Here is a 13,657-nt window from a genome sequence, read left to right as displayed (position 1 = left end):
GGTCCTGAGCAGCGCTCGGGGATTCACAGGGGCCACAACAATAGATTTTTCTAAATGACCTGTTGGGCTGTATTAAAGTGAGTTTGGTCATGCCTTTATTTTAAAAGGTACAAGCAGATATGGACTTACTGGAAGGCTGCAATGGCACAAGCTTAGAGTGGGCATGATTCAAGACTGGGGCAGTCTTTTCCTGGTTTATTATCCAATCACATTTTATTTCTATAAAGGTATACAAGAACGTTTTATTTCCCATTATGTGTGGCACTAGGAAGGATGTCCACTATCCCCATGCTATTTACCCTTTTGTGTTATACCTACTAACCCAGATTCCTTTCTTAAAGTGTTTGTTACCCCAACATTTCATATTCCTGATATGTGCCCGCTGTACCATGTACTTGTATGAGAAAGCATCCTGTTCTCTTTGTATTGTTTCCTTTGCGTGAACTCCCTGGTGTTCCTGCCAGTCCCTCTGCTTTCCTATTAAAAGTTGACCACACTAAGCAGAAGAAACACACCGTTGTCGGTCCTCTAGCTGTGCTGGGAACTCCCTTGTCCTGACCCCCCCCCCCCGCACAGCCCTTCACTGGGAAGCTCAGTGTACTGTTGCTTCTCCTCCCCCCGACTCTTATGCAGCTGAGAACAGAGGGAATGCGATCACTAAGAAAAAAGGAAAAAAAGTTATTTATAATATTTTATTTACACCTATACACAAATGTTTTGCCTTTCATTTCTATTTTAAACTGCATGAATTGTTTTACAAGGGGGATTGTTTACAATCACTTTAATGTTTGAAGACTTCTGGCTTTGATATTCAGACAAAAAGACGTCCACAAACGATTGCAGCGATATGGTAATCTAGTTTTTAAATCTCAGAATTTCCATCTCTGAACTTAACCCAACAGGAAAATTTGAAGATTTGCCAGTTTTTAAAAGATTGTGAACCTTTCATTCCACAAATATGATAATATATTGGTACCATCATAATCGGTTCTATCAGTTGTCTTAAATGAAGCTCTTCTTTGACCAAAATGTGCAGCTGAAGCACAATAAAAGGGGGCATTACTGATACAACTTGTGAATTAGGAAAATTGCCTAAGAACATTTATTATTCTACCAGGAAAAACTGCTGCTAATCTAAGAGAGTGACCCACATTTTTTAACTGGGTGTGTTTATATTTACACCAGTCGCAATGTCTGATTGCCATAGGCACTAAAAACATTACCAGAGGATAGGCTGGGAATCAGTCCTCCAATACCCATCTAGACAGCCAAAGTCATTAGAAGCTCCTTTTGTTACTGTACCACTGTACAGACACATCCTCTGTCTGGGGAGTCCAGCTCTTAACCAAATCCTGCATGACCCAGCCAAATAAAGGTACATTCATACCTATGTATTTGAAAACATGGGGTTGATTTACTAAAGGCAAATAGACTGTGCACTTTGCAAGTGCAGTTGCACTAATCTTTCTCAGAGCTTAGTCAATGAGTGAAGCTTCACTTCATGAAGAATACCCAACCAGATTTAGGGAAAATTAAAAAATAAAAAAAGCCATTTTTGCTTTGTCTGACTGGATGATAAAAATGAACAGAGCTTCCCCACTTCACTAAGCTTTTAGGATAATGGGTGCAACTGCACTTGCAAGTGAAGTCTATTTGGCCTAAGTAAATCAAACCCAATGTATCTAACATTTGCATTTTCCATATTAAAAGTGCTTTGGTGTACTGGAATTGTTGCTTGTAATGCACTAATGGTGTATGTTAAGTGGGTTCTCTGCTTGTCTTGTAATGTGCTATGTTTTTAAAAGAAAAGAGGTTCCTGTTTACCAACCCTTATATGTAGAGATCGTCCAATTATCGGCAAAGCCGATATATCGGGGGGCTGATATGCACTTTCCCTGATATGTCGGAATCGGCCACCAAGGTGAACGATATTGCCGATATTTCGGGAAAGTGCCTGCAGCTAGACGTATCACCCCAGTACCGGCGTCCATAGCCGACGGTCGGCTGTCTTGTAATGACAACCGATGAGGCTGAGAAGCGGCTCAGCTATCATTACATGGAGCGGGAGGGGTGACATCACTTCCGGGTACTGTCTGGCGCCAGATTAAAAAAAAATTACAGCATTCAAAACAGCCAAACTTGGCGTTTTGAATGCTTTTAAGTGCAGAGGAGGAGTTTTGGGTCTTTTAGACCCCCAGATCCCGCCACAAAAGTACCTGTAAAGTAAAAAAAAAAATGTTTTAAATGTACAAAAATATCGGGCAATATTGTCCGATACCGATATGCATTGACCAAAATATCGGTATCGAACGAAAAACCGATATCGGTCGATCACTACTTAACCTCCCTGGCGGTATGATTCTTTTGGATTTTAGGTGCTGAAAGCGGTACCATTATTTTGCATGTAATTGTTGTGAATGAGCAGCCCAAACCAACTGTATACATTATATATATATATATAATATATGTATATATATATATATATATAATACATTTATACAGTTTGTTTGGGCTGCTCATTCACAAGAATTATATATATATATATATATATATATATATATATATATATATATACACACACACACACATACACGTGTATATATATATATACATATATATATATATATATACACACACATGTATATGTATATATATATATATACATACTGTATATATATATATATATATATATATATATATATATATATATATATATATATATATTACAGTAAAACTGCAGGAAAGGGCACCGGGGGGGCATACTAATATGATTTTTTTTTATTTTAAACAGTATCAGTGTGTTTGGTGTGTTTTTACATTTGAATTTGCCCTCGGTTCCACCCCCCTGCGAACGTCACGTCGCAGGAGACGGAAGCCGGGGCACGGAGACGATTGGGAGGAAGATCCGCCGCGAGACACCGCCGGGACACATCGCTGGATCCCGGTGACAAGGTAAGTAACCCTGCTTACGGGATGCAGCGATGCTTCTGGCGGTACCCTGAGTATGGCTCGGGGTTACCGCTTTTGGCTCTGAAATTTAACCCCGAGCCACGCTCGGGAATACCGCTAAGAAGGTTAAATGTGATGGCTGTATTTTATTTTCCATTTTAGGTTTTATTTTCACCTGGTGAAGCCAGTAACTCACATCCGGTCTTAGGGTGTCTCCATTCCACTGGAGGAGCAACAGAGACACCCTGGGGAGCAGCACAGTCAGTCTGAAGAGACGGTAGTGTTAGATGCATGTGTAGATTTAGATAGACTTAACTAACAAATTAAAGCTGAACTTGCACTAACACTTTTTAGTGCCAGTTCACACTAGGGCGACCTGTGAGGCGACCTGGTCGCCTCACAGGTCGCCGCAGGTCGCCTCCCATAGGGAAGCTGCGGACCCGTTCTAATAGGAGCGACACAAGTCGCTCCGACCTAGAAAAAGGGTCCGGAGCTTCTTTGGGGCGACCCGGAGGCGACCGCCATAGACTTCAATGTTATGAAGTCCGTGGCGGCCGCTCCGAGGTAGCGGCGCGCTGCTCGCACCGCGATCTCGGAGGTCGCGGTGCGAGGTAGCGTCGCTGCAATGTGAACCGGCGCTTAGGCAGTTACAACCACAGTTGTTTTACTTTTGGGATTTACACAAATAAATAAAAGCTAACAATTGTAAGCACCTCAGTCAGTAGTAAATGTTTTGTCTCAACCCTCTAATTGTCACTTTTGCTTGTTCTGTTAAAGGAAGTTGAAAAATAACAGACTTACTGGCAGGATCAAGAGGTGAAATGAAAGGAAAGAAATCCTAAAAAAACTAAACCAATGCAGCCACTACATTTAAGAATTGGGAAGCTGTAATATTGTAAATTTTATGTTTGAGTTTAATTCCACTTTAAGCCAATGATTCAAAGAAAACAATCTTTACTACCATTGATTTCGATATAATGCACTTCCAAGGCTGTAAACGACATTTCGACAAATCAAACTGCACTAAAACATGATGATGAGAATTTCCTGGTACTAATAATAAGAAGAGGTACAAGTAAACGGTCCTGACATTATACAATCTGTATGCCTAGTAATGAGTTCTTAAGGCAGGAGAAGACAGGAGTACTGAAATATACAGCTTTCTAGTAGATCCTGTTTTTGATTATTTATTTGCTTGAATTATAATTTGGAAGAGGGGCATATAAATTGATATAAAGAATTCTCTTTATTTTCAACTGTGGACCTTTGAAGCTTCCATTTGTTTTTCCTGAATAAACTATACTCACTTTCTAAGCTTGGACTTTACAGTTGTATCACACTATGGTAATTGGGGGACATTTGCAGTAACTTTAAAATTAATAGATGATAATGCAGCTAAGAGTTGAATTCAAGACCTGTAGAAGCAGACGCTGCCCCTCAATGTGGTTGAAGAAGTGAATAGAATGGAGGACCTCATTTCGTCTGATCGAGGGACTCGTGTCAAATTTCTAAAGAAGTGGAACGTAAAGAATTTACGTTCTCTGTGGAGAACACATCCATCCTAGGACATTCGGAGATTGGTTCACTTTCATTGGAGGAGATGGGACACTACTGGGAGGAGGTAAACTCTTTCCCTTGTCCTTACCCCAACCTTCTATCTTCCATCCCCCCTTCCCTTTTTTCCATCCTGCCTATTCTATAAACTCCCTTAACCCATAAAGAATTTATAAATAAATACATGAATAGATGGAAACTTGTGTTGTTGACAACATTTGTCCATTGTAAATGTCTGCTACTTATTTACTTCTATTATTTCTTTGAAAAAAATATTGGTGTCATAAGTCAGCAGAATACATATGTTCATCTTAATTGTACAGATACAATAACATTCAAGTCACAATTTTATTGTCACTTATTGCCTTTGTCCCGGTTCACACTTGTGCGAATGCGGGAAGGCTGCGAATTTGCAGCCTGTTCACGCATCGCAAACGCACATCTGGCAGTTCACACTGCCATATATGATACGCAGGGGGTGTCAATTAAATGTTAACGACACCCCCAGTTTGATCGCATATCGCAGTACGATCTGACAGTTCGCACAGGATCGGATCGCACAAGTGTGAACCACTGTGCGATCCGATCCTGATGCGGCTGGAAAAAAGGGTCCTGTGCGTCTTTTGTGCGGGTGCAGTGCGAATTTCAGCCATACAAAGTGTATGGCTGAATTTGCATCCGCACATCCGATCGCATGTAATGAAGGAGCAGTGCGCTCCGAATTACATGTGATCGCAGCACTCGCAATAGTGTGAACCGGCCCTGAGGCCCAATCTATACTGTATATAAGTGGTACTAAACCCACAGCTGAAAATGTAATATACTGCAGTTTACCAATAACTAGATGTGGTGGATGCATGTGTTTTCTTTTCTTAGGCTTTTTCCCCCTGCTTCCACCTAGCAATCTAGACAGTAACACGTCTGTAACCTCCTATATTTTAGTGTCCAATCAGTGCTTCTGGATGAATGAGCACAGGGAGCACAGCAGACAGCAGTATTGTCAGTCCAGGGGGGAGAGTAATGTTAAATAGACTAGCAGACTTAAATACACTAACAAATTGAAGATGATACATCTGCAAGAGAGTTTGTTCTTTTGAAACAAAAAACAGACCTACTGGCTAGATCACCAGATGAAAATAGAAGAATGAAAGCCTTAAAAATAGAAAAGAAATGCAGCCATGACATAAAAGGAATTTGTAAGCTCCAATAAAATACATGTTCTTATTTGGGTTTCAAGACTGCTTTAAGGTTGGTAGAAATATAATTTCCATAACTAAATATATCCAACTGAATGTTAATGCAGAAATAACATTGCATTGTTAACAATAGCAACAAGTATTTTGCTGGGACATAGCTATATGCAAATATTCACAAAGTATATCTCCATGTACTAAATAGCTCATCCATGGAAAGTTACCATGACGACACCCTTCATAAATCAATCTTTTGAGTACAAATATATATTTTTCACCTTGAGCATTAGTTACCATGGCAGAGTAAAAAAAACCAAAGTTCCCATAGCTGTCTATCTCCCTAGGTATAAAATGTCTCTTATTTTTTTATAAATACGCGTATTCTATATCAGCTTTAGCAAACAACATAAAACCTAATTCAAAGAGAAGCAATGTATACAGCAAGGTCTTCTTTAGTGACAGATTAATGAAATTATTAGAAACAGTCACATCTGGTGGGAATGGTAACTTAGCCATAATCTTGGAACATGGTCACCCTATATAATTAGGGATTTCTTGGCAGCACTGTAAATTCCTTATGGTCTCTTTTAATTATGCTCCCATGCACGATTTCTGAAGCCAGAAAGACAATTTTGATATTTTTCCTATTTGATGCCAGTCAGGTCATACTTGGGGGAAATGGCTTACCTTCTAAATGAGATAATGCATATGGGACTTTTCATAACCATTGATAAGGATGATAAATTTCACAACATGTGGGCTGCTTGGAGTGTTTATAAAGAATCCCCATAACTCAGAAACCATGTTTCCCTCCCCTCTTAGAAAACTATTTTTGAACCAATGACTGTATAGTTGATAAAAATAAAAATAACATTAATTTACTCTGTAGCCCTATTTTCTCCACTACCAGTGGAGAACAAACAGCCATAAGGGGACAACCCTGATCCCCTTCTCTACCTCTATGGCCCTCCCATCCTCCCCTCTCTACCTTGTTCAGCTCCCCTCTCCATAAGCCTCCCTCTTCCCTCTCCTCTCTCCTACCACTTAGATACTTTTTATATGGAAACTAAAAATTGTTATGGGTATTCTGACCTTATGAAACATATGTTGTAGTATCACTTATTGACAATGTGCTATCTTAAACGTTATAGTTTATTTATTTATATATATATTTTTAAATATCTTTTTATTGGTACAGTAAAACCTTGGATTGTGAGCATAATCTGTTCCGGAAACTTGCTTGTAATCCAAACCCAAAGGAAATAATGGAAACCCAGATGATTCCTTCCACAACCATTTATTCATATGTCCTTCAGTTTATAGTCCATATATAAAGATTATAGCATGTGTTGTGTAACAATAAAATAATCATCCACAAATGGCCGTCTCCACAAGGGGATTAGAAGCAAAATCCAACAGGAGCTACAGAGTATAAAAGAGAAGAGAGGCGCCTCTAAGTGTAGCAATATGGTTACATTTAATGAAGGTTTAACATTTAGCAACTCACATGGTTGATGATTGAAACAGGCACATCTAAGTATGCAGGCATCCGGGGTAAAGCTGTCCACATAGACCATCCTCTGCACCGCTGGCTCTCACCGCTGTCAGTCTGCAAATGTGACTGGAAAAACTACCCTGCAGTAGAGCAATCTGAAAGTGAGGTTTGAAGAGCTCATGGAGCACCGCACTGAAGGAATGACGCCGATGGCAGTGAGGAGGATGATCTATGTGAACAGCTGTACCCCGGATGCCTGCATACTTAGATGTGTCTGTTTTAATCATCAACCATGTGAGTTGCTAAATGTTGGACCTTCATTAAATGTAACCATATTGCTACAATTAGAAGCACCTCTCTTTTAGGGTCCATTCACCCTAGCGCGACTTGTCAGGCGACTTGGTCGTCTGACAAGTCGCGGTCGGTCACTCGCCATTGAATAGTACAGGACCCGTTCCAATAGGAGCGACACAAGTCGCTCCGACTTAGAAAAAGGGTCCTGTACTACTTTGGGGCGACCTGGAGGTGACTTGCATTGACTTCAATTATATGAAGTCCGTGCAAGTCGCGCCGAGGTCGCGGTGCACCGCGACTTCACAGGTCGCCCCACGAAATCCTGTCGCGCCAGTCTGAATGGGCTCTTATACCCAGGTGTGATGTGATGCTACTCGTATATTAAGACATTACTTGTTTATCAAGTCAAAATTTATATTAAAAAATGTGCTTGTCTTGTAAAACACTCGCAGACCAAGTTACTTGCAATCCAAGGTTTTATTGAATTTTCAAGTGTACAAGACCAAAAAGCAAAAACAACAAAAGAAAAAAACAAACAGCACAATCTTAAAAAGGCACAGTACGCCCCCACGCAGGGGCTGTATAAGAAAAGGACCCATTACTCCAATGATCTGGGCAACTGTTACCTTTACCTCATGGTACCACCGCAGCTGTTAGGTGGTTTCAAGTTCCCCCGGCAGGTGAGGGCGTGGTCTTAGGGGGGCTTGACACCTGATAGGTTCAGGTATAGAGAAGATGCTAGAAGCTGCTAGAACAGGGCAGAAAGCTAATAAATAAGGGTTTCTGACTGGAATTAGTGCCAGTCCTCACGGGAAGATTAAGAAAAGCGGAGCTCACCCAACCCCCCCTCCCTTGTCGCGGCCTTGTTAATGTGGTGGGTCACCTTTTCGTTAGAAAAGGGGGACAGTTTATTTAATAGTAAAATGTGGATATTCAACTCGAGCTGTGATAGCTGAGTTGGAATTGTTATTGAAGTAAAGTTAAAAGTGAGTTGTGATACATATAAGTTGATGTTTGAAAGTAATACCTTTAAAACCAATTAATAAAGGCCGCGGCCATAAGTTTTGCCAATAAAAAGTAGTTGCGTTATTCATTGAGCTTGTTTGGAGGTTGTTTTGGAGTATGAATGCTGTGTGTGGTACCATGACTATGGCTTGGCTTGCACTCCAGAAATAGGTGTCTTAGGCCCCTTTCTCACGAGACAGATCCGCTTGGCGGACTCCGCTAGCTCAGCGGGAATCGTTCCTTTGATCCCAGCTAAGCAGGCGGATGACAGGTCTGTCTCTGCTCACAGTGCAGAGACGGACCTGTCAGAGTCCCACTCTCTTCTATGGAGAGACCACATGAAAACGGACATGATCCGACCCGCTGGACAGATGGCGAACGTATTGCCATCCGTCTGTTTTCAGTGTATCTTCTCGGATGGCAGACGAGTGTGTCCGCTGACATCCGCCCCCATAGCTCATAGAGGAGAATGGGTGGCCCGATAATAAGGTACGCTTGAAAGACGGACAGGCGGAATTGATAGGTCCTATTGTGTGAAAGGGTCCTTAACATGCTGACATAACTAGTAGAAGGAGGATGTCCCCAGACAATAAACCTGTTCCTCAATTATATCCAGGGAAAAAGAGGCATCCGAGAACTACACAATAGCATTATGATCTATTAAACATAGAGGCGGTAGCATGGTCAGTCAGCCATTAGGGCAACACTTTATTGTATTACTTCTAGCAACCTCTATTAGCATAGATATCTTTATACAAGGGTAAATTAACATTAACCAAATGTTTCCAGAATGTAAGGGAAGGAGGTACGGCCTTTTTCCCTGACATTGTTAGAGCTTTACATGCATAAAAAATAAGTAAACTGAGCATGGTCCTTACCATTTTTTTTACTTATAAAGAACACCAGAAGGTTTCTGTACCCTATATGCTTTCTGAGCAGTGCCCTAATAAACATCTATTTGAAAGAAACAGTCAATGTCCAGCTAAGTATAGCATCTAAAATAAATCATTTTTTACAACATAAGGACATAGAAATGAGGAACAAGAAGAAAAGATACTTATTCATAATTGTCATGAACTTTGGCTATAAAATACAATTACTAACAATTTTTTTATTGCTGGAAACTGTCTGTGCTGAGCTTTTAAGGGATTTGCAGCTGCAGAGGTTGCCAACCTAATAGAAGCACATTCTAAAGTAAAACTCTACATTTGTTAACATTAAACTCCCTTCAAGTCAACTATATTTTGTACATTTGACCAAGCATTTTAGCAGTCTTGGGTGTAAATCCTTACCTACTTTTGTACTGTACATACTGAGATAGGTTAAGCTAGTCTCTTGCTAAAAGTGAGCAGTTAGTATGAGGGTCTGCCTAAAATAATCTGATGGGCCTTAGCTTTGTTAGGGAAAATATGGTGTCCAACCAACATCCCTTTGGATACAGTATATTCCGTTTTTAACAAGTATCTCACCAAAAATGTTACTTTGGAATCACAGAGATGTGCTTTCAATAAATTATAATCGAATGTGGTGCCAATTAATATTTTTGGATACCCAACAAGAATATAAATAGCTGGCTGATACATCATGATCATGATCTCAGACCGCACCCAAGCAACCATTTGTTTGCTAAATAATAAAATCCAAAAAGAGATTGGTTGTGGATGCACATTGCTTGTAATAGCCTATTAGGGGTCCATTTATGAAGCATTCATTTGGAAATTCAACAAGTAAAACCTAAATTGACATTTGCCCACAATTCAACAGCATTCGCCTAGCATTACACAGTCATATTTATCCGAGCTACAACAGGACGAATTTGCACCAGGCAAACGCAGCGGCCGGAAAACACATACCAAATCACACATTGGTAGTAAGTATGGGGTTTCCTTTTTTCCCCATTTATACTTACCTAGGTGGATGCAGCATCGGTTCGATGATGCATCTGTCCCCCGGTGCCTCTACACTGAGGACTGAGCGATCGAACACCGCTGATTGCTTGGTTCTGACAGCTCCCCAAGCAGAGACTGCTCTGCCCTCTCCTTGCTCATTGGTGCACTGAGCTGTGGAGGGGAGCGGCCGGCTCAAGCTCTCAGTGGCTCGCTGAAAGGCTGAGCTAGATGTCAATTCAGGCACCTGGCGGATCCTGACTCTGTGGTCGTGATGACGCGGTGCCTGGACAGATATCTGTAATGTCAGCAGAGAGAGGACTTCAGCCCAATCTCTGCTGAAAACGGGTCACAGGAGTGCAGAACGAACTGCACTCCTGTGATCCATAAGTGACGTACAACCAAACAAACTTTGGCTGTACATCTCCTTTCAGAATAGTTTTATCCTGTAGGTAACTCTGCTGGCATTAGCTCTCCATGGTGCTGAAACAATGTTTCCATGGTCATGGTCTCTTTTTTTTTTTTTTAATGCAAACACTTACTTTTTGTCACCCTATACCAGGAATTACCTGAACAAGGACCTTTATGGAAAGATCACTGCGCATTATTTTGAAACTTTTGAAATAACATTAAAGCGGAGTTCCACCCTAAAATAAAACTTACCTCCTCTTATCTCCTCTGTCCTCTCTTCATGGAACACCAGCGCATCCTGTGTGGGCAAACAAGGCCCTCACATAGATGAATGCTTAAAGCGGAGTTCCACCCTAAAATTAAACTTACCTCCATCTTCTCGCTCCGGGTCACCTGAAAAACAAATGGATAATCGCAATTTTTTTTTTTTTTTTTTTTTACTTACCTCGTTTAGAAGAAAATATACTCACCTTACTTCCTCTTCCTCCCCTCGGCAGCCACGGCGATTCGTCACTTCCTGGCTTTGCAATGATTCCTGGGAGCTGAATGTCATCGCTCCCAGGAATCAATGCGCCTGCACCGGCCCCGACGTCAGTTCCGGTGCGTGCGCTGTCATACCTTGCTAAACAGCTTCTGGGCATGCCCAGAATCTGTGCAGGGATGACGCTGTCGCACCGGAAGTGACAGCGGGGCCGGTGCAGTGGATCGTGGGACCGAAGAAGACGGAAGAGGACACAGAAGAGGATCGCGCTGGCTTCAAGCTGCCCACACCTGAGATGGCAGCGCTGGACAATACATTTTCAAGGTGAGTATTTCTTCTTGCAGGTAAGTGCAACCCAAGACAGATCAGAGGCTAGCCATTGTGGAATGCACTAGCCCCGACTGTCCCGGGGGTATTTTTATTTTAAAAAAATGTCCCAGGGTGGAACTCCGCTTTAACAAGTTCTTATGAGATTTTAGTGACTGGGTTTACATATACTTTAACCACTTCAATACCGCGCCAAAGCCAAAAGACAGCTACAGCACGACTCTGTTGTTCTGGGAGGACGTCCATGGACGTCCTCCCAGAACACGCCTCCTGCACGGCCTCTGGTGTGGCCATTGGCAAACTCTGTGTCCTTCAGACACAGCTGATTACAGATTGAGGCCCTTTACCATGTGATCAGCTGTGTCCAATAACAGCTGACCACATGTAAACAAATTTGCCAGCTATCGGCATTATTTTCCTCACAAGCTGTCACAGCGTGAGAAAAGGAGAGCCAGTAATCGGCAAGTGTGACAGGGAATTTGATCATTAGTGCCCTGATTATCAGTGCAGCCCCAACAGTGCCAATCAGTGCAGCTTATCAGTGCTGCTTATCAGTGCCCATCAGTGTCACCTGCTAAGTGCTGCCTCATTAGTGCAGCCTCATCAGCATACATCAGTGCCGCCTCTTAAGCACAAACCAGTGAAGAAGGAAAATTACTTTTTTGCAAAATTATAGAACAGAAACTAAGAAAAATATTTTTTCAGAAACGACGGTCTTTTTTAATTTTTTTTTGTGAAATTCAGTGGTGATTAAAAATGATAAAAATGTCATGCAATTGTCATTTAAAGTGTGACAGCACTGAAAATTGGCCTGGGCAGGAAGGGGTGAAAGTGCCCAGTATTGAAGTGGTTAAAGTGTATTTCTACCTTTGTAGCCAACTTAAACAAAACATCTACTTTATATTTGTTACATGTCCCCATTCACATAGCATAAGAAGAAAAAAAATGACAGCTTATCTTTTTTTTTTTTTTTTTGATGCTCGTTTTTGGACTCTCTAGCAATGAAAATCCTAGGAAGTTTTCCCTGGGCAGCTGTGTTGGCCATAATTACCCTGTCTGTACTCTGTAGGCAGATCTTCATTATTGTTTGTAGCTAGGTTTGAGCACTGTCTGTTCTAACTATGGGTTAAAGGTGTAGTGGCTTCTTGCATTGCATGCTAATGAGGACATACCTAGGTCAGGTTCATTCTAATACTGTTCTAACATCTGAAAGGTAAGACTTTTACAAAAAAAAAATCTTATTTTTAGACGTGCTGTGTAAATAGGAACACGTAACAAGCATTAAGTGGGATTTTCTCAAATTTGACTGCAAATGTGGAAATACACTTTAAGGTATTAAAACAAGTGAGAAGCATGGCGCAAAGCATCTTGCATTTTCAAAAGTAAATGCCAACAATGTATTTCTCTGTTTCTTCTGTGATCACACTCCCATCCAGCCAACCTAGTGTAGACTTGAAAATGGCCTCAGCTCATAAGTCTCTCCCAAAGTCACACCATGGCAGCACAAAATTTACAAAGCAGAAACAATTTTTGAAAAATATCAACCTGGTCTGCTCCCATGTTATCCTGTAGCCGATTCACTTAGTATTAATATATTGATTCAGACACTGGAAGACACATTCTTATTACCTCCTGCTGGTCGGTACCGTAGGTGACGTGGAGTTGATGGGGATCGGCAGGGACTGTTTTCTGCTGTATCTGTGGAGGTACTGCTTTCAGGAATGCTCCTGTCTAGTGACACAGATTCTAAAACTGCAGCTGCAACCAAGAAACACACAAACTATTAGTGGGACAGCATATACAGTAAAAATAAATATCTTTTTTTTTTTTATTAAAATAGAAATCCAACTTAAATCTGATAATAAAGACATATTTTTCCACATTGAAATGCTTTTCTTAATTATACAAATCTATACTGGTGTCTGAGATGGATTTACATCGGTGATCTAGTTGTACTATAATGTATGACATACAGTATGTATGTACATACCTTTATCTGCCTGAGATCCCTGGAAGCCCCTGAACCTGGAACACTCAATATGCAAATAATGATTTTTATCTC

At 41.0% G+C, this 13,657-nt stretch overlaps 1 protein-coding gene across 2 annotated transcripts in view; it reads right to left on the bottom strand.

Annotated features, from left to right (window-relative positions):
* The window catches only part of RASGRF2 (Ras protein specific guanine nucleotide releasing factor 2), a 495,935-nt gene that overhangs the window by 117,139 nt on the left and 365,139 nt on the right, over window positions 1-13,657 (bottom strand). For both annotated transcript variants that reach the window (XM_082267574.1, XM_082267575.1), the window contains exon 16: window positions 13,225-13,353. In XM_082267574.1, the coding sequence (XP_082123700.1) occupies window positions 13,225-13,353 (129 nt within the window). The remainder of the gene's footprint in view (window positions 1-13,224; window positions 13,354-13,657) is intronic.

This window comes from Pelophylax lessonae (genome assembly GCF_965119305.1).
Source record: "Pelophylax lessonae genome assembly, chromosome: 1".
NCBI lineage: Eukaryota > Metazoa > Chordata > Amphibia > Anura > Ranidae > Pelophylax > Pelophylax lessonae.
This window is presented reverse-complemented; position numbering and strand designations above follow the sequence as displayed.